The following is a 20,853-nucleotide window of genomic DNA, read 5'->3' on the forward strand; positions in this document are numbered from 1 at the left end:
TGGCTGTTCTATGGCAGATTTTAAATTTATTTTTTCTTCTTCTTCTTTAACCGTTGTTTATCATGGTCTATCTGTACCACAAATAGGCTTGACTATCAATGTCTTACTGACAACCCATAGCATGATAGTCAGTGCAACATATGGGAAAGGAGCACGGTTCAGACAGGAGCAGTTAAGACAGGTCGACTACGGGTGTTGCAGTATATTAGAAAAAAGCAAAAAAAAAATTAATATAGGTTTTAGCTCAATTATTTTTAGTTTACACCTGCACAACAGTTTTACATAAAATGCTGAATTAATAAAGTTTGTGTAACTCCCTGTGGTTTATTGTGTGCTCGTGAGCCTCAAGAGCTAGACGATGTTAAGGTTTCAATAAACACCGCAATTATCCGAAGTACGCTATAGTACGGAACCGAGCAAAACTATCATAGTACGAGTCTACCTAGAGCGGATTCCTGCAGAAAAAAATCGTATAACTACCGATTTGAGGGTTTAAAAATATCAAAACATAATATTGAATTCTAAATAGGTATGTTTTTATTCAATAAGATGAAGTTTATTTTAAGTTTATTCAAAAAATGTAAAAACTATACCAAAACATTTAAATATCCTCCAAAACACAGGTGCTGAAACATTGAAAGCATTCGTGTAACTGGAATACGCATAGGATGATTTGACAATTGTTGCATACCAAATAAACTCCTGTATTTCCAAATATTTATAAAGGCCGGGGTTGATTGTCCGTACTCGCTAGTGTAATTTCGATTTTTACTAACCTTAACCGGCCTTAAAACAAAAGTTAAGGCTAACATTTTTCTCAATTTATTTTTTGCTACATATTCAACTAAGTTTATACTTGCTATACAACTATATACTACAATAAAAATATGAAACATATTACATTTTCTAAGAGCACTCTTTCAAGGTATTATACCAGCGATCAGCAGAGTGCGGCTTTTTGATATCGAAATGGCGGATAGAAACAGTTCATATATTTCATAAAACTTTCACATATTTTTGCTTTGGCTCTTCACGTAAAACTCTACGAACAAAATTGTAGATTTTGGCTCTTTCGGTCGTCCGATGTGTTAAACAAAAATGAAATCCATCAATTATGTTTAGTTTCCACGATTATTTAGCAAATTTTTTAAAATTTTTGTAAAAAAGAACACTCATTCTGTTCAATAATTGGAACAAAGAAAGTGTTTCTATCCTGTTTCATTGCACAGCCCATTTTTCACTATGCCATCATTTTGACAGTATTTTGTTTATTTTTGACGTGCGGCAGCAGGTGTTTCCAGCTTGAACCAAGGACAAACGTGTGATGTAACAGCGTTTTGTATCGTTTTACACACTGTTTCATAGGAAACCATCTATCCTATGGCGCTTTTTCATCAGATTCCATGACTTGGAAAGCGTGCAATAATTATATTTTAAATGTGTAATACAGTATACGCTGGGTAATCCGCACCTTTTTCATCCACACGCTCGATAATCCACACCTCGATAATCCGCACTTTTGACAATCAAATTCATGAGGGTTCATCTGGGGGGTTCAGTGTTCTGTCAAAAGCAGTGAACAATGATTAAAAAGATAAATATCTTTCTATTTTTTTAAAATTATTAGCTTTCTTTGAACAACACGAAAATGTATGTAATGTAAAAATTAACTCATGGGCCGAAACAAAAATAAGAAGTTAAAAAAAAAACACATGAATACGTCATTCGATAATCAGCACTCAATCAAATGCGGATTACCGAGCGCATAATGTAATTGGATAGGAAATTGGTTCAAACAGCAAAGCAAATCAAATAGGTTCAAAAAATATAGTTTTGAGCTAACGTTCCAATTGAGTTAGCGTATTTTAAAGTCACCTGACGCCTATTTCGATTTTGGCAGCGTCCTGGTCGATTTTCCTTAACAGACTACTAAATCAACTAGCATACAGTCAGAATTCAATAGTTGAATGCGTTTAAGATGGCATGCTTTTTAGTTGAACGCTCGATAGTTTGCTGACAGTTCAATTGAAAAGCATGCGTTTGTATGGAATCCCCGGTTTTTGAAAAATTTACAAAAATCTCATGCTCTACCGAGAAAATTTTCAGATTTTTTTGTATTTCTCCATACACGTGCCAAATAAAAAGCACATATTCAATAGTTGGCAGGGAATCGAAGTTCAACCAGTGAGTAATATAATAGAATAGACCCCTATAAAATTAGTAATGTCTTGTTGATGAGTTAGGAAATGATTGAAAATGCGTGATTATTAAATAAATAAATAAAAACTCTAGATGAGCTTGTTAGTCTACGTTGAATAGTCTTATTTTGCATTATTTATTCGTTGCTATAATCAACAATTAACTAAAATAACAAAACAATTTGAATGAAAAATTCTAAATAAGAATATTTTAATATAATTTTTTTTAGAATATAATTTTTTCAAGGTAAACCTTTATCTAATTTGATTTTTGTTTATTCAGGATGAACGGCTTTGCCGTATTGCTTGAAAAATTCAATCTTAAAATACAGTAAAATTTCCAATACAGTCAAATTCCACAGAAGCATAACTTTTTTGAGGCTCTATGATATTTTGTTGAAAATTATGTGAAATTTGACGAAAACGAAATGCACGTTCAAAAGTTACACCATCGCTGAGCATAAGGTTTTTGTGTAGGATGAGCCATTTCCCCAACAGATGGCGCTCAAATATCAGTTGTTAATAAAACAGGGGTTGAAACCCTGAAAAATAAAACTCGCTATATGGATTAGCACAGTAATTAACAAACTTGTTGCTCTATTATAATGTTTGCCAAATTTGTTAGAATACTCGCCGGGTTTGTGTAAAGAGCCATGTTGATGAAATAAGCATGAATAAGCATGTTTTAATGAATTAAAAACATACTAAACACTGACATTGATACAAACAACCCGTGAGGATTATTTCCTTGCTTATTTTAGTTGAATTTAAATTATGAATGAATGATTAAACAAGCCTCACGTTTTTAGGTTTGTTTTGTTTTGTGTTTAGTACATACATGCTTTTAATTAAGCAATTCGGCCTTCTCGGACCTTTCCTCCTGAATATAAAATAAAATAAATAAATAAATATTTTTAATAATGGTTTTGGATTTATCATTACATACAAATGACACTAAATATTTTTCCGTTTATGATGTGGCATTTATGGTTTTGTGGACAATTTAAAAAGCATTGCGCCAAATCCATCATGGCATATTCAAAATCAAATGGATTTAAATAAAAAGTTAAAAAATAAATAAATAAATAAAAAATAAATAAATGAATACATAACTGAAAAAATAAAAAATAGATATATAAATAAATAAATAAAAAATAAATAAAAAATAAATAAATAAATCAATCAATCAAAAAATAAATAGATAAATAAATAAATAAAAATATAAAAAAAAACAAATATATAAATAAATAAATCAATACATCAATAAATAAATAAATAAATAAATCAATAAATAAATAAAAAAATAAATAAATAAATAAATAAATAAATAAATAAATGAATAAATAAATAAAAACACATATAAATAAATAAATAAATAAATAAATGAATCAACAAATAAATAAATAAATAAATAAATAAATAAATAAATAAATAAATAAATAAATAAATAAATCAATCAATCAATCAATCAATCAATAAATCAATACGAAGTGGTCATCTATACAAAAAACCGCATGCAGATCGCGAGTTGAGGCCAAAGCGAAAGGTCCGGTTCCTTTAAGTGAACGTGAATGAACCGAGTCGTTCATAACAATGGAAGTGACCAAATTTTCCATGTGAGCAAATTTAAAATGGAAACAATTATTTCATTTCACTTTTTTTATATCCTTCCCAATAAAAAACATTGGAAACTTTTTCATATATTCTCAATAGTTTCTCACATCGATTTGTTGTCATTCTACAAACATTGGTAACTTAATTTTCTCAAAAGTATCTCGCAGGTGCTTGAGAAAATGAGTGTTGAGAAATTTTCTCATGCGTGATGTCGCGTTTTTTCATGTCGGCATAATTTGATATTTGTTTATTAAATTTAACGGGCCTTTTGTGACCCTTTCGAAGCGAGGTAGCAAATAAGGTATACAAATATTCATTAAAAGCCGTGAAAATAAATAAACACAGAGTAGGCCGCACGGCACGAATAAAATTAATATACGTGGCGCTCGACATGTCAGGTTGATGACGATCACAAACGACATTAATTTCACGACATATACGAAAAGGAATCAGAGTCGAAAAAGCGGGTTCGGATATACTCCACGTCATGCATCGACCTGGCACGGAAAGATCGCGATGGAATGCATCAAGACGCTAAAGGTGACGACGATATCTCAAATGAACTATACAGCTAAAAAGCGGCAAAAAGAGGAATTGAAAACGTTGCGTTGACTTTAAATCACAGAAAATTGAATAAAATAAAACAAAATACTTGTAATTTTTTGTTTTCTGAGATATGTACCTGACTGATATACAGTAGTTGCCTAAATTTTTATTATCTTTTACTTTTTAAGTAACGAATTGTTAAATGTAGGAAGCTAATAGCACTAGGAAAATCGATGATACCAATGTTGGTTATTTCAAACGTTATATTATTAAAACTTATATAATGATTCTCAAATTTAAAACTAAGTTAATGACGATTGTATTAACCGATTGTAATATGTATTATTGGGCCGAATGTCAATATGTTGCGTGCCAAAATATTTCTAACATTTAAATACCCCTAGTAAAAACGAAGTACAATGGCGCCAACTGGATTTCCAACGAAATAACTCTCTCTCTCACACACACACACACAACGCGTGCACCAACGTGAGTCTTCCGACAACTCTCCCTTCTTTAAAAAAAAACACACACACACACACAAATATACACACGATTTTTTATCTTCACGAATCGTGTTATCTTCAAAAAAAAAAAAATAACAAACCATAAAAATGCTGCTCCGTTGAATGGTGGTATGGTTCCTATAGTTGTCGTATTATGTTCCTATGTTCGTGGTAGTCAAACACACTTGATCAAACTGTATTAAGAAGGTTGCTCATCCCTGATTTAAGGTGTTATGGCGCAATGTTCCGTTTGTTTATTTATTTGTAATGGTATTACAGCTTCGGTCAATTTGTCATAATTTTATTACATTGTGTTATCATAATATCATTACATTATAAGAAAAACAATTACCTTTTTTTCGTGAGATTTTAGAAATAAAATAAGTTTGACCCAACTTAAATGATGTGTATATAAAGAACTAAACATCGAACATGTTTTGATCCAATATAACATTTAACATTACAATTTAATTTAAGATAACATTTGCACGAAAAGTTAACCCATAGGTAGCTGTTAAACGTCATGAACCTTAAAAGGTACACATATTGTTTTAACAGTGTCTAACATAGTCAGATTTGATATTTTAGTAAATATTCGGCAAGGTCATGCAGGAACGATACAATTGGTTTATACATTTATAGTAATACCTTTGTAGTTGAACACAAATGATCGATGGAATACATGCTGAAAGAAGTAAATATTTTTTTACTCGTTCATTTCTGAGTTTACCGAATCATTGATCTTCTATCAACGAAAACTAAAAGATGTTCTTGAGTCAACAGAAAACAAAAATGAAAATACCGAAATGCCCTCACACTTTTACAACATATATTACACTAGATATGATTTATTCTAAAATTTTTTGAAAGGATACCAATATTGAGAAAAATCATATGTTTTAGGCCATTTGTGTAACACACAAGAGCATGTAAAGGTAAGGAAAACCAGCGTGATACATTTCTAAAATGGTATAGGTTGATCTACCGGTTGAAGGTCGTAAAAGAGAATAAGAAGCAAGGGATTTTTTGCGAGTGTTGGTAATGTTGTGTGCAATCAATCATGTTGGTTTCTTCTTTTGTGCCTGCGCTACAATGACCCTACGGTAAGTCAGATGAAGTTAGTATCGTATTCTGAGCGGAACAGGAATGATGCATTGTGCATCACGTGTCAGTATATTGTTGAATTTTCTTGAGCATGTTGAATTGTTTCTAAGAGTGAGCTTAAAAATCAAATAAAACTCTATTGTTTTTTGAAATATTCAATAATATTTAGTAAAAATTTGGTTTGAGATATATTTTAAATTGTTGTTAATTAATATTGCGAGTGATTTAATTATCCTGTTGTGTGTTACGTGTGTGTTATTTGTGTGGAAATAGTTAAAATAGCAAAGTTTAGCTCTAAGCATTAAATAATGGCCTTCTTTGGGGTAGAAAAGCCGTAAAATATGTTACTTATTTATAAATGAACTGTTTTGAAGAGTTCAGCTTTCGACTATACGGCAATAGATATTTGATGAAATGATCTAACACAATTTTGATTAAAAATAAAAATGTGCCTAATAGTAAAAATAAGAATTTAAAACTGTACGGTGAAATAAAAAAGAGATCTTCTTCAAGTTGGAATTTCGATAAGATGCACAAGATCTATACCGTGATATTTGTTTATTTGTTTTTAGTGAATATACATATTTTTACAAATGATGCCACAGAAAAAGGATTGCTTGTTTATGTATGAACAACGAAGACGATGAATTTTGTGAATCCTTTGTCTTTGAATTGAAGAGATATGAAAAATGTGACGAAGCATGCGCTTTCATTGAGATGTTTCTCGCTCAGCGACGTACAAGAAACTCGATGTATCAAAATTTCAATAAGAGAGTAACTTCGTTTCCACGGAAACGAGAGTGCTCTATGTTTGTCTATGAGAGATTTTGTGTATAAACGAACATTCTGTGTTACAATTTGAAACATGCAAGTTTGCAAAATGGGAGAACAAGGAAGCCATTTATGCTCGGTAATATTTTGGATGCTGTGAAAGCTTCTGCGCGTGCGCATTGTTAACTTGAGTTTCAACAGCACCGACGAGGGAAACCTAGCTTCTCAACGAAAACTGTTTCCCAGGAATAGTATAAACGATATTTAAAAATTATAAAGCATACATTTGGTAGGCAAGAAAACTTGAGTGAAGTGGTTTGCTGAACGAGGGAGATGATTGTATCATTCATTTGGAGTGTCCTTTCAACGCCTTTTGCGTTTCTTTTTCCTTTAGGTTTGGATGGGTCGATTAACAGTTTTAGCATCAAGCCGTAGGGTTAGAAGTAAACGATTATGAAAAGATTCTGGTATCGTATATATACGAAGTGTTTCAGTGTGTGTATTTTGGTAAAAATGAGTGAATTATAAGAAAAGCAAACTGCCAATAATATATCGTTTGTGACATTTTTTAATCATTACTTACATGAATCATGCCTTGGATAGCAATATTACATCGACATTTTGAGAAACGGATAGGATTTTTTATAAAAAAATATTGTGCATTAGTTTTTGTGTTAGCAAACTATGTCATTTATCACCTTTTCATCATCATCTTTTTTACAGTGTTCTAGCTAAACAAATGACTTTAAGTTTAGCTTTTATAAAAACATGCTTGAAAACCGGAAGTCTATAAAATTATCTTGCTATACAGCTAGTAGTCCCTGAATAAGGGAAAACGGGAATAAGAATATACATAGACATTTGTACATATTGAGACTGTCTATGCGTGTATTAGCGTGCATGCGAATTATTTTGTGAATATGTGGTGGTTGTAGTGGAAGAGATAAATATTTTACACACCAAACGGAAACATAATGAAAAGCGAACCGCACCCCAAATTATTGGGAGGGAAAATATATTCGTCCTGTCGAGAGAACGAGATTCAAAGTCATCGGTGACACAGAGGACGAAAGAGTAAGGAATCATTTGTATGTATTCGTTAACGAATATCGGTGTAAATGTGTGAGGGTTCGAGGGAACGAATAGCGTACTCTTCTTTGGGATTAGAATGCTGCTGGCTGCTTTTACGTGTAGCTTCTTTTTAACACAGCATCAATTCAACATCATGGCGCTGCTCTTACGAGAAGCGTATCAGTGTTATTCGTTTCTAAATCAGTTATCATCTGTTCATACATAATATAACTATTAGACTCAAAATACGAAAGTGATTAACGTAATTAGAATGAGTTTAAACTTAAAAAGTGCGACATACAAGAAAAATTAATATACAGAGGATGAAAGGACTGCTATGATGTAGTGACAATTGAACAAAAGAACAAATATGATTCATTTGCAAATTATTTATAATCTCAAATGTGATCTGGTTGGAATACGTGTGTCTAAATTCAGAAACAAATAGGAACAGATTAATTTCTTAGATACAAACAAAATGATATATCTATGACGAGTGAATCAATGAAGGAAAATCACTTCACGAATTATATGAATCTAATCCATGTGTAGGTGTGTTAAATAACAATAAGAATATTAGATATGCAAGTTTTGATTTTTCTTTAAAATTAGTATTCTAACGGAACAGAGTTTTTGACTAACGAGCAAGTGAATGTACTATCAAAGTGATGAGTCATTATTAAAGCAAACGAAAAAGTAATGGCAAATCGTAAAAGTGTTTTTATAAAGAAAGTGGTGAAAGCAACTAAGTTAACATTTATGCGCTCCTCCGTGACCTACCCTGTAGTTCCGGGCTTTTGTGGGTTGAAATATTATACATATATTATCTCATATACGCTTATCAGAAGCTCGTTTCTATAGAGGTATCTCAGGGAGTGAACAATCTTCAGTCGTGTAAAAAAATAAATGAATGTGTATAAATAATGTACGCATCATTGATTTCTTTGATAACGATTTGAAAATTTGATATGAGTTGTTTTGAAATATTGAAATTGAACATTGAAGAGTCCTCTTATCCGAAAATGTACAAAGGTCACACGAATAATATGAATGTTTTAACTAATACTAAAAACATAATGATTTGAATGATTGTTTGTATTTCATGATGATAATGTCTAGTAGTTCTTAGTTTAAATAATGTTTACTGATACGTTAACAATGTGCGTTAAATTTCAATAAGTCAAGCAAATTGTCATGACTCAGGATTTGAGTTACCTAATAAAGTGTAGAGAAGAATATCCACTCCGATATAACAATTACTGCGATTAATTTTCGAATGTTCTTGAAAAAATATATGCCTAAATCCCTCTATTGTTATGGTTACAATACCTTCGTTCAATTATATATTTTATCCTCCATTAAAACAATTTCATTGTTATAATTCGTACTAAATGCTACGTTTTCGTTTAGCGATTCATAGACTTCTTCGGTTTCCTTCTCACTGGTGTTTCAAAAAACTTTTAACTTGATCAAAGTTTTGAATGGCAAGGCTAACGGCAAGTGACACGGGACATTAAACGAAGTGTCGACCAAAAAGACTTGATTTTTAACATTGTTATGCGCGTTCAAAAACTTCAAAAACTTCAAAAAGTCGATTAACCGTTCATTGATTAGATTTTATGGATATGATTCCAACAGTCTGCAGTTCGATTTGAAGCCCGCTGGAGAATATAAATGCAAAATGCCAAATCCTTCGATCAAAATAACGCAGTCACATATATTTTAGTTATAATTGAGTTTTTAAATCGTCTTATGTACAGCAGATATTAGTAAAAAATATCATATCAATGTCAACATACGTTGTTTATATGATCGCTTTTCAATGAAGCATCCTGTTGAAAAAAAATCTATTGGTAACATTTAAGATTTTTTTGCAATTAAATGATTTAAACACAGCAAAACAATGCAAATACAACAAGAAATCATCGTAAATTGTATTAATAATTATTATTTTTATCTCCTTTTAGTTTGTTTGTATTTAGTAACACTTGCCTGAGGGCCATGACTATCATATATGATAGCCATCAAAAATTTCAACATAAAGTGCTTGGCACCCAGGTAAACATAAGCAAAAATGGTCGGGCACTCTAAGTGTTAAAGAGCACAAGTCGACGCAAAGCCAGTGCTAGGTTGCCATTTTCAGCTCGCTTTTGAAATTTTCATCAAAAGTGTTAACTAACAAACGGATAATAGTTAAGTTAATAATAAGTTAATAAAACGGATAATAGTTTGCAGCCAATCCCTTATAACAGGTTGGCTGATAAGTCCCCAGTCTGACACATAGATGGCGCCGCTAGTATTAAATGCATATTATTTTTATATAGTACCAACCTTCAAATGATTCGTGTCAAAATTTGACGTCTGTATGTCAATTAGTTTGAGAGACAGAGCGTCTTTTGTCAAGCAACTTTTGTTATTTTGTTGTTCCACCAAGACAACGCACCGTGCCACAAGTCATTGAGAACGATGGCAAAAATTCATGAATTGGGCTTCGAATTGTTTCCCCACCCACCGTATTCTCCAGATCTGGCCCCCAGCGACTTTTTCTTGTTCTCAGACCTCAAAAGGATGCTCGCAGGGAAAGAATTTGTCTGCAATGAAGAGGTGGTCGCCGAAACTGAGGCCTATTTTGAGGCAAAACCGAAGGAGTACTACCAAAATGGTATCAAAAAATTGGAAGGTCGTTATAATCGTTGTATCGCTCTTGAAGGGAACTATGTTGAATAATAAAAACGAATTTTGACAAAAAAATGTGTTTTTCTTTGTTAGACCGGGGACTTATCAGCCAACCTGTTAGAGAAAAAGGAAAAGTAATTGCAGTCTACTTTGCATTCACAAACATTGATTCCGTGACCACGAAAAACTACCGTTGGCAACGGCCTTACTGAAGGAACGAAAGGATTATCAGGCATAGAGGGTTTTCATAGCCAATTCAATATTGTAAACTAGTTATCGGGTATCGTCAAGTATTTTTTTATTTGTATAGAAACTTTGAGCTAATTTCATCAAGTGTGACAACCCTCAATTGGACGCATTCAACTCTCTTCTGATCTTGTAAAGAATGAAACTGTCGTTATCCACTTTGATTCCGCCGTACTTGGTATTTTAAAAGGTTTTGTTGTTTTAGAACCTTAAAGCTACCAAGGAATTGTTTGCGTTTTGTATAAATAACTGTAATTAGGTAAAATAATATAATTTTATGAATAATTTTTAAGTTACTTGAAGTATATAAAATATAAACCAATGTTGGGAGCATACACTATGCAAGCAGGAAAACGATACATATATGAAAAAAGCAATAAATGTATTTATACCTGTTCTCACTTTCCTTTGCATCTTTAACCGGTTGCGATGGATCGCTTATGGATCCATGAGAATGCACAGTGGGCAGCTGCCGGGATGAAAGCTCAAAATTTAACCATCATATTTCTTTAATCCAGCATTGCAATCTACAGCATCAAACTAAGAAAAACACGAGATTTCAATCCCGTAGTCATATTAGTTATTACGATGGAGACTTCTAAAGTCTTAAGTCTTGCAAAAACTCATCATAACAGTTTTTTTAGCTGTTTTGCATTATATTTTGCTGCATATACAGTTTTGCGTCACGCAATAAATACCGCATTAATTAAAGCCAAATTTGGCACAAAGGTAGTTTATAGTTGAGGGGTTTTTTTGTGCTCGTTTTACACCTTCTCCTTCTTCTTCCCCTTCCATTTTCCTTTTCTTGACGGTTTCATCAAGATATAATGATGTTAAATGTTGTTAAAAATGAAGCACCCAACTGATTTTCCTCAAATTTATAGAGAAGATGACTTAAAGTGCTACAGCAGACTGAGAAAAATTTCATCTTCCCAGGATAACGGGAAGTGACTGTTTGAAATCATAGTTCTGAATTAAAAAAAACTCCTTCTCTTGTTTATCGTTTGTTTACCTTTTAATCCTTATACAGGTCATATCTACACTTTTTGTGGCAATGTCTCAATCATATCGTCCGGCAACTCCACCTCTCATTACAAATTTTTTACTTTATTTTTTTCTTAATATCTTCTGAATCTTATTTGGCGTAAAATCTTTTCTTTATCAAAGGCTTGCTTGCATCATTCACGACGGAGGCGTGGTGATTGATTGGAGTAGAAATATAGTGTAGCAGGGCTATTGTTTTTATGAGAAAATATTAGCATATAATTTGGTTTATACTTCCTAAAATATATATAAAATATTATCGCTGAAATGCTGCTAAAATAGTCGCTAAAGAAAAATGATTATGCACCTCAATTTTCATGAGTTTTGTTTTCGTCATTGACATCCCCATGTGTTGCTTGGTTTACTCAATCCTTGATGTCTGGTTCCTTTTCATTATTGGAGTCCCCAAATTATACATCGCATGTATCAATAAAATGCATTGAATACAACCAAATGCAATTGCCAGCCTCACATCGCGAACCATTGCAATTATTGTTTCATTGATTTTTTTGTATGCTTTTAAAGGAATTACCTAAAGCAAAATCCGAACACTTTTGTTGTTCTAAACACACAGTTTCCTTCACGTCAAAAAAATTACGTAATATCCTATGCGGACACAGGCCAACATACAGGCTTTCGAGACTGATTTATTTAGTAAAATCAGCCGAATAGTCAGTTTTAAGAGTTGATAATTATGCTACAGGACGAGTTAGAAAACTACATTGTTAACTGAAAACCTCCAGTTATGCGAATATGCGATTTCATGGAACTTACACATGTTAAGAAAGCCTACATAAAAAGCCAGCTCCGCCCAGCTCCATACACCCTCGACTTTGGAGTCGGGTATAACACGGAGCACTAATACAATTCCTTTTCAATGAAGTATCAAATACGGAAGATACTTAATTTAAGGGGCGGTCCCATGATACAATTTTTAACTTGTACGACTCAACAACATGCGTGGGTTTAAGCCTAGTGTTGGCACGATATCGACCGCGTGTGAACGGACAGAGAACATAATATTTACAAATATCTCGTCAAACATTGCGATGGTTGCGAGTGGTATCATCTGCACGAAATCTTACAGTATTTTAAATAATCTTTGATTTTCATTCATAGATTTTTTTTGCGGTAGTATTTTAAATTTTATGACGATATTTTAAAATAAAATGACAAAATTCAGGTGTTTAGTATGCTACAATTTGCACTGTTATTCCTGATCTTGGGGTGCTATAATTATAACTGCTAAAACTAGAGGTGTAAAAACTACCAAGGTTCGCAAGCTCTTTAATGCGAGGGCTGTGGGGTGGTGAAGTTGTATGGCGTGCGACCCCTCGCGCGCCCTCGTAAATCCCTGTCAATTGCATGGCAGGTGACTTGACAACTCAATCAAACACCCGAAATACCCGTAAGATGGCGTACTAGATTCACAAAAAGAGGCAACACGATTAGATTGTGCGATAATCAGATCATCGAAATCAGGGCCAATTAGGTAGCGGGTCATACAGGGTCAAGTAGCACAGCTGATCGAAGAACAGAGAGCCATCGCAAGCCGCGGCAGTAGTAAAAGTTTAGCCAAAAAGGACAGATGAATTTTTAAACTGATCAGCGATAAATATATATACGCGAGCAACACTTGTTGAAACGTTTGTACAAAGCTACTTGAAATAAACAGATAGCTACCCCGTAAAACATTGCGAGGGTTACGAGTAGTATGATCTGCTCGAAATTTAATGGTATTTTAAATAATCTTTGTTTTTATTTATTATTTACTTTTTTGAGGTGTTATTCGTCGAAAAGATCTCTTTATCAATTTTTGTGAATTTTTGCAAAATGTAATGTCAAAATTCCGGTGTTAAGTATCCCGTCAAACATTGCGAGGGTTGCGAATGATATCATCTGAACGAAATCTTATGGTATTTTAAATAATCTTTGATTTTTATCAATGGATTATTTTGTTTTGCGGTAGTGTTTGTCAAAAAGATCTTTACCTAAATTTTTGTGGATTTTAAAAAATAAAATGACAAAATTCAGGTGTTTAGTATGCTACAATTTCCTCTGTTATACCTGCTCTCGGGGTGCTATAATTGTAACTGCTATCCCGCCATGCAATTGACAGCGATTTGCGAGGGCGCGCGAGGGCTCGCACGCCATACAAATTTGTCGGTAAAAGTAAGGCTCAGCCCTCTACGCTACATTGATGAAGCGTTACATCCCTTAAAATATTCCCAAGCAGCATTTTTACTCCAGTTTTGTCATTGTTGCATAGTAACACGCATAACGCAGTAACATTGCAAGACTCGATCAGAGTACACATTGAGTGAATAAAGACGATTCCATTCTGAACTAAGGAATAAAGCAGTTGTGTTTTTCTCAAGATATATTCCCTGCGACATATCATTTTGGCGACGAGGATTATTACTGAACCCGAAACCCGAAGCTCACGAGATTCTGAAGCTAACGACAATTAGCGTCAAGGATGAACAATGAAAACCTTGAAACCGTTATCAACCAAATGGCTCAACTTCTTCAACAGATGGCTGCTTTTAAAACTAGAAGTCCTGACGAAATCCTTGAATCTTTATCGAAAACCATCGAGGAGTTTCGTTACGATGAAGAAAACAACATCACTTTTGAAAAATGGTATGTACGTTTCAAAGACCTTTTTCAAAACGACTCAAGCTTATCGGTGAATTCGAATGCGAGGTTATCCTTAATACAATTACAGAGAAATTTGTTTGTTTTGTTACATCATCACCAGTCCTAAATGTTACAGGTATAGATTGGATAGATAGGTTTAATCTATGGGCAATTCCCTTCGATGTACTGTGTAAGAAAGTTTCATCAGCATGTCCAAAGGATCGAATAGTACAGCTTCAATCGAAATATCCAACAGTTTTCGATGATTCGCTTGGACATTGCACAAAAACGAAGGTGAAACTGTTTCTGAAGCCCAATGTAAAACCAGTTTTCTGTCCAAAACGACCAGTACCATTCAATACTATCGCTCTTGTGGATGCGGAACTATCAAGACTACAATCACTAGGCATCATCACACCAATAGACTTTTCGGAGTGGGCTGCTCCATCGCAAGCCGCGGCAGTAGTAAAAGTTTAGCCAAAAAGGACAGATGAATTTTTAAACTGATCAGCGATAAATATATATACGCGAGCAACACTTGTTGAAACGTTTGTACAAAGCTACTTGAAATAAACAGATAGCTACCCCGTAAAACATTGCGAGGGTTACGAGTAGTATGATCTGCTCGAAATTTAATGGTATTTTAAATAATCTTTGTTTTTATTTATTATTTACTTTTTTGAGGTGTTATTCGTCGAAAAGATCTCTTTATCAATTTTTGTGAATTTTTGCAAAATGTAATGTCAAAATTCCGGTGTTAAGTATCCCGTCAAACATTGCGAGGGTTGCGAATGATATCATCTGAACGAAATCTTATGGTATTTTAAATAATCTTTGATTTTTATCAATGGATTATTTTGTTTTGCGGTAGTGTTTGTCAAAAAGATCTTTACCTAAATTTTTGTGGATTTTTAAAAATAAAATGACAAAATTCAGGTGTTTAGTATGCTACAATTTCCTCTGTTATACCTGCTCTCGGGGTGCTATAATTGTAACTGCTATCCCGCCATGCAATTGACAGCGATTTGCGAGGGCGCGCGAGGGCTCGCACGCCATACAAATTTATCGGTAAAAGTAAGGCTCAGCCCTCTACGCTACATTGATGAAGCGTTACATCCCTTAAAATATTCCCAAGCAGCATTTTTACTCCAGTTTTGTCATTGTTGCATAGTAACACGCATAACGCAGTAACATTGCAAGACTCGATCAGAGTACACATTGAGTGAATAAAGACGATTCCATTCTGAACTAAGGAATAAAGCAGTTGTGTTTTTCTCAAGATATATTCCCTGCGACATATCATTTTGGCGACGAGGATTATTACTGAACCCGGAACCCGAAGCTCACGAGATTCTGAAGCTAACGACAATTAGCGTCAAGGATGAACAATGAAAACCTTGAAACCGTTATCAACCAAATGGCTCAACTTCTTCAACAGATGGCTGCTTTTAAAACTAGAAGTCCTGACGAAATCCTTGAATCTTTATCGAAAACCATCGAGGAGTTTCGTTACGATGAAGAAAACAACATCACTTTTGAAAAATGGTATGTACGTTTCAAAGACCTTTTTCAAAACGACTCAAGCTTATCGGTGAATTCGAATGCGAGGTTATCCTTAATACAATTACAGAGAAATTTGTTTGTTTTGTTACATCATCACCAGTCCTAAATGTTATAGGTATAGATTGGATAGATAGGTTTAATCTATGGGCAATTCCCTTCGATGTACTGTGTAAGAAAGTTTCATCAGCATGTCCAAAGGATCGAATAGTACAGCTTCAATCGAAATATCCAACAGTTTTCGATGATTCGCTTGGACATTGCACAAAAACGAAGGTGAAACTGTTTCTGAAGCCCAATGTAAAACCAGTTTTCTGTCCAAAACGACCAGTACCATTCAATACTATCGCTCTTGTGGATGCGGAACTATCAAGACTACAATCACTAGGCATCATCACACCAATAGACTTTTCGGAGTGGGCTGCTCCGATAGTAGCCATTCGCAAGCCTAATGGTAAAGTTCGAATTTGTGCGGATTATTCGACGGGGCTTAACGAAGCTTTAGAGTCAAATCATTATCCTCTACCTATTCCTGAAGAAATTTTTGCACAGTTGAACGGAAGTGTTGTATTCAGCATAGTTGATTTGTCCGATGCATACCTACAAGTAGAAGTAGAAGACGAATCTAAACACCTTCTTACGATCAACACACATAGAGGTCTTTTTCAGCTCAACCGTCTCGCACCGGGAGTCAAATCAGCACCTGGAGCTTTTCAGAGACTAGTTGACGGTATGATTGCTGACATTCCTGGCGTTAGAACATTTCTAGATGATGCTATAATTTTCGGTAAAACTTGGGAGGCACACAAGCAATCATTAGACACATTTCTTCAGCGTTTAAAAGAATATGGCTTCCACGTCAAGCTGGAAAAATGTCATTTCTATCAAACTGAAATTGTCTATTTGGGGCATGTGGTAGATCGCAACGGCATACGTCCTGACCCAGAGAAGCTGAAAACCATCGCATCTATTCCAGCACCAACGAACATTTCCGAATTGAGATCGTTCTTAGGAGCTGTGAATTTCTACGGCCGATTTGTGAGAAACATGCATGAACTCAGACACCCGTTAGATCAATTGCTAAGGAAGGATACGAAGTGGAAGAGGAATTCGGATTGTCAGACATCGTTCGAAAAATTCAAGAAAGTACTGCAATCTGACTTACTGTTGACACATTATGATCCGAATCTTCCTATCATCGTTGCAGCAGATGCGTCTAGCACCGGCGTTGGCGCAGTTATTTTTCATAAATTTCCGAACGGATATTTGAAAGCCATTCAACATGCTTCAAGAACATTAACGTCTGCAGAACAAGGCTACGGACAACCGGAAAAAGAAGCTCTGGCTCTTACTTATGGGGTAACCAAATTTCATAAGTACTTACTTGGTATGACATTTACTCTTTTAACCGATCATAAGCCTTTACTATCCATATTTGGTTCAAAAAAGGGAATTCCTTTGCACACAGCAAACCGACTCCAACGGTGGGCATTGATGTTATTAAACTACGATTTTACCATCGAATATGTTTCAACCACCGAGTTTGGGTGCGCTGACATGCTATCAAGGCTAATCGACCGTTGCAAGCAACCAGAGGAAGATTACGTTGTAGCTTCGATTACACTTGAAGAGGATATTCAAAACGTCATGCACGAATCATTGAAACAAGTACCAGTATCATTTGCTGACATTCAAAAAGCAACAAGATTGGACGAAACACTGCAAGCTGTTTTGAAATTCATCCGGGAAGGCTGGCCGAACGAAGCGTCGTCAATCAAAAATCAAGACATTCGTTCGTATTACACACGAAAAGAATCGTTAACGCATGTAGATGGATGTATCTTGTTTCACAACAGAGTTGTTGTTCCAAACATATACAGGAAAAAGGTACTGCAACAATTCCATCGCGGTCATCCTGGAATGGTGCGAATGAAATTCATTTCTCGAAGTTTCGTTTTCTGGCCGGGAATGGATGTCGATATCGAAAACTTTGTCCGGCGTTGTACTTCATGTTGCACTGCTGGCAAAGCACCAATCAAAGAAACACCTGAATCTTGGCCTGTGCCGGAAAAGCCATGGTCACGGGTACACGTGGACTATGCCGGTCCTGTAGATGGCGTGTATTTTTTGGTTATAGTTGATCCATATACAAAATGGCCAGAAGTATATGCAACCAAAACTACAACAGCAAAGACAACTATCAAGTTTTTAACGCAATCATTCGCTACGTTTGGTGTTCCAGAAACTATAGTCTCTGATAATGGTACGCAGTTCACCAGCTTTGAATTCCAAGCATTTTGCAAACAATTGGGTATTTGTCACATCCGTACTGCACCATACCATCCGCAGTCAAACGGTTTGGCAGAACGTTTCGTGGACACACTAAAGCGTACATTGCGAAAAATTCGAGCAGGAGGAGAGGCTTTAGATGAAGCTTTGCAGACTTTTTTGCAAGTTTATCGAACCACACCTACACCAGATAAATCTCCAGCTGAATTGATGTTTCAGCGGCCTATTCGAACAGTTCAGTCATTATTACTACCTCCAGTTTCACGGTCACGAAATGAAAAGCCAGAAGCTGGTAGAAAATTCTTCGCTCCTGGAGAAGCGGTTTATGCCCAAGTCCACCGCAATTATTCCTGGGAGTGGAAACCGGCATCAATAGTCGAACGAGTCGGTAGAGTGAATTACAACGTGTTTTTGGAAGACAACCAGCGAATTATTCGCTCACATGCAAATCAACTGAAGAAGCGTCTACAGGAGGAAACATCGTGTGGAAATAGAAATTGTCACGACACTGGAAATTTGTTAACTATTTTCTTTGACGAATTTGAATTGGGAACTCCACAGGCAGTCGAAAACTCAATTGAAATGACTGAACAAGAACATTACTATTCAGCTGATGAAGAGTCCGCTGAAGAAATTGAAGGAGAAAATTGGCAAACATCATCGTCCACAGTTACTACTCAAGCCACTCCACCGATGCCTGCATCTTCTGCTCAACCCGTGAAAGCGGAAAGACCTCGAAGAATTCGTAGGCCACCAGCCAGGTTTGAACCGTATTGGTGAATTAAGGGGGGAGATGTTGCATAGTAACACGCATAACGCAGTAACATTGCAAGACTCGATCAGAGTACACATTGAGTGAATAAAGACGATTCCATTCTGAACTAAGGAATAAAGCAGTTGTGTTTTTCTCAAGATATATTCCCTGCGACATATCAGTCATCCAGGCGACCGACCAGTGTACATTATGTGAATAAAAAATATTTTAAATTGAGATGAAAGAAAAGTTAGTTGCTGTAAGATGAACCGATTTCAAGGAGATTTAATTTTTAAATAACAATTAAATAACAGGTTTAATATTTTTCATTAGTACGCTTGTAAACGTCAAAGTGAGAGGACGTGTTTTGACCAATTTGCAAGCCATCATGAGCAAGTTTCAGCGGTACGGAAGTAACACCTTCCGTATCGATTATTCGGAAGCTCCTATTAGACCAACGCTAGACGAAACGGCAGATTTTCTGTTTACCGTTCTTAAAACTGGCGCGGATGTCTCGATGGTGCAACGGAACACTGCACAAAGTGCAGTATATGTTACCATGCCAACACTCGAACGTGCATTGGCCATAGTGAACGAGCACAACGGGAAACACTTCGTCACGCACGAGGGGAAGCAGCACAAGATCGCAATCGAGATGGTGGATGATGCGACAGAGGTGAAAGTGCGCGATCTGCCACCAGGGATTCCCGACGCGGATGTTGTTGCTGAACTGGGCGGTTTTGGTGAGGTACTCACGATTGTTCCCGGCGTTTGGGGCGCAGAAACGCGCCTAGCTGGGATCCCGTCGGGTGTGCGCATTGTCCGCATTAAACTGGCTAAGCCCATACCATCTTTCATCACTGTGTGCGGAGAGGTGACAGGGGTGATCTACCGAGGACAACAACAAACGTGTCGTCACTGCAATGAAGCCGTACACCACGGTCTCAGCTGCATCCAAAACCGCGTGTGTCACTTTCGGAACAACGAAAAATCATACGCTGGAGCCGTACGGCAGACTCCCACACCAACAGAAGTTACAACTTCACCATCAGTGGCAGGCACTAACACTAAAGGACGCGGACGTAGAGGAAAGGTAAGAATCACTACGCTTACTAATACAACACCGCCCTCGTCAAGTGCTGCTCAAAACACAGCACCGCAACGTCCAGCAGGCGCATCAAAAATAGCTAACCGACTGGTCATCCCGATCGTGCCGGTTTCTAACGTTCGGCCGTCAAGCCCGAAACCGAAAAAAAAAGCCAGGGAAGAGCAACCCCAAGGAAAAGTGAATTTTAATTATTCTGCTTCAAGCACTACGGTGGTTGCTATGCATGCTGCAGTTACGTCAGCCACAGCCTCTGCCGCCGCTCCTGCCGCTGTTCCTGCCGACGCTCCTGCCGCCGCTCCTGCCGCTGCTCCTGCCGACGCTCCTGCTGCCGCTCCTGCCGCTGTTCCTGCCGCCGCTCTTGCCGCCGCTCCTGCCGCTGCTGCTGCTGTTGCTCCTGCCGCTGCTCCTGCCGCTGCACCTGCTGCTTCTGCTGCCGCTTCATCTGCTGCTTCTGCTGCCGCTGCTGATGCCACCGCTCTAGCCGCCACGGCACACAAACACATGAGAGTGGACTGCACGGCTAAAATGTTCAAAGCACCGCTCATAATTCCTTCCTCCTCCTTTCCCATCTGCTCCTTAGATGAACAGTTTGCGGTAAAACGCAAACAATTTCCGGAGACGGATAACGAGAGTGACGCCTCAAGTTCATCAACACTTAGCTTTACGAGCGTGACCAAGCGCAAGCCTGGTCGGCCTCCCAAGCGGCTCACCACTACACAACCATGA

The 20,853-nt window shown here is 36.2% G+C and overlaps 1 protein-coding gene across 1 annotated transcript; it reads left to right on the plus strand.

Moving 5' to 3' along the window:
* The first annotated feature begins 15,811 nt into the window (after positions 1-15,811).
* Positions 15,812-20,853, plus strand: LOC133392175 (uncharacterized protein K02A2.6-like). The gene is made up of 3 exons (XM_061651322.1): positions 15,812-18,096; positions 19,353-19,762; positions 20,708-20,853. The coding sequence occupies exons 1-3, from the start codon at positions 15,959-15,961 to the stop codon at positions 20,851-20,853; spliced, it is 2,694 nt and encodes an 897-aa protein (XP_061507306.1). The 5' UTR covers positions 15,812-15,958.

The sequence above is a fragment of the Anopheles gambiae genome, chromosome 2 (genome assembly GCF_943734735.2).
Source record: "Anopheles gambiae chromosome 2, idAnoGambNW_F1_1, whole genome shotgun sequence".
NCBI lineage: Eukaryota > Metazoa > Arthropoda > Insecta > Diptera > Culicidae > Anopheles > Anopheles gambiae.

What these genes read in the sequence shown, in the direction of transcription:
- LOC133392175 (XM_061651322.1), top strand. Translation starts at nt 15,959, where the DNA reads ATGGTATGTACGTTTCAAAGACCTTTTTCAAAACGACTCAAGCTTATC. An exon ending in GCCGGTCCTGTAGATGGCGT is followed by an intron (nt 18,097 to 19,352) that starts GTATTTTTTGGT and finishes ATTTTTCATTAG; the next exon opens with TACGCTTGTAAACGTCAAAG. An exon ending in TGCTGAACTGGGCGGTTTTG is followed by an intron (nt 19,763 to 20,707) that starts GTGAGGTACTCA and finishes TCTGCTCCTTAG; the next exon opens with ATGAACAGTTTGCGGTAAAA.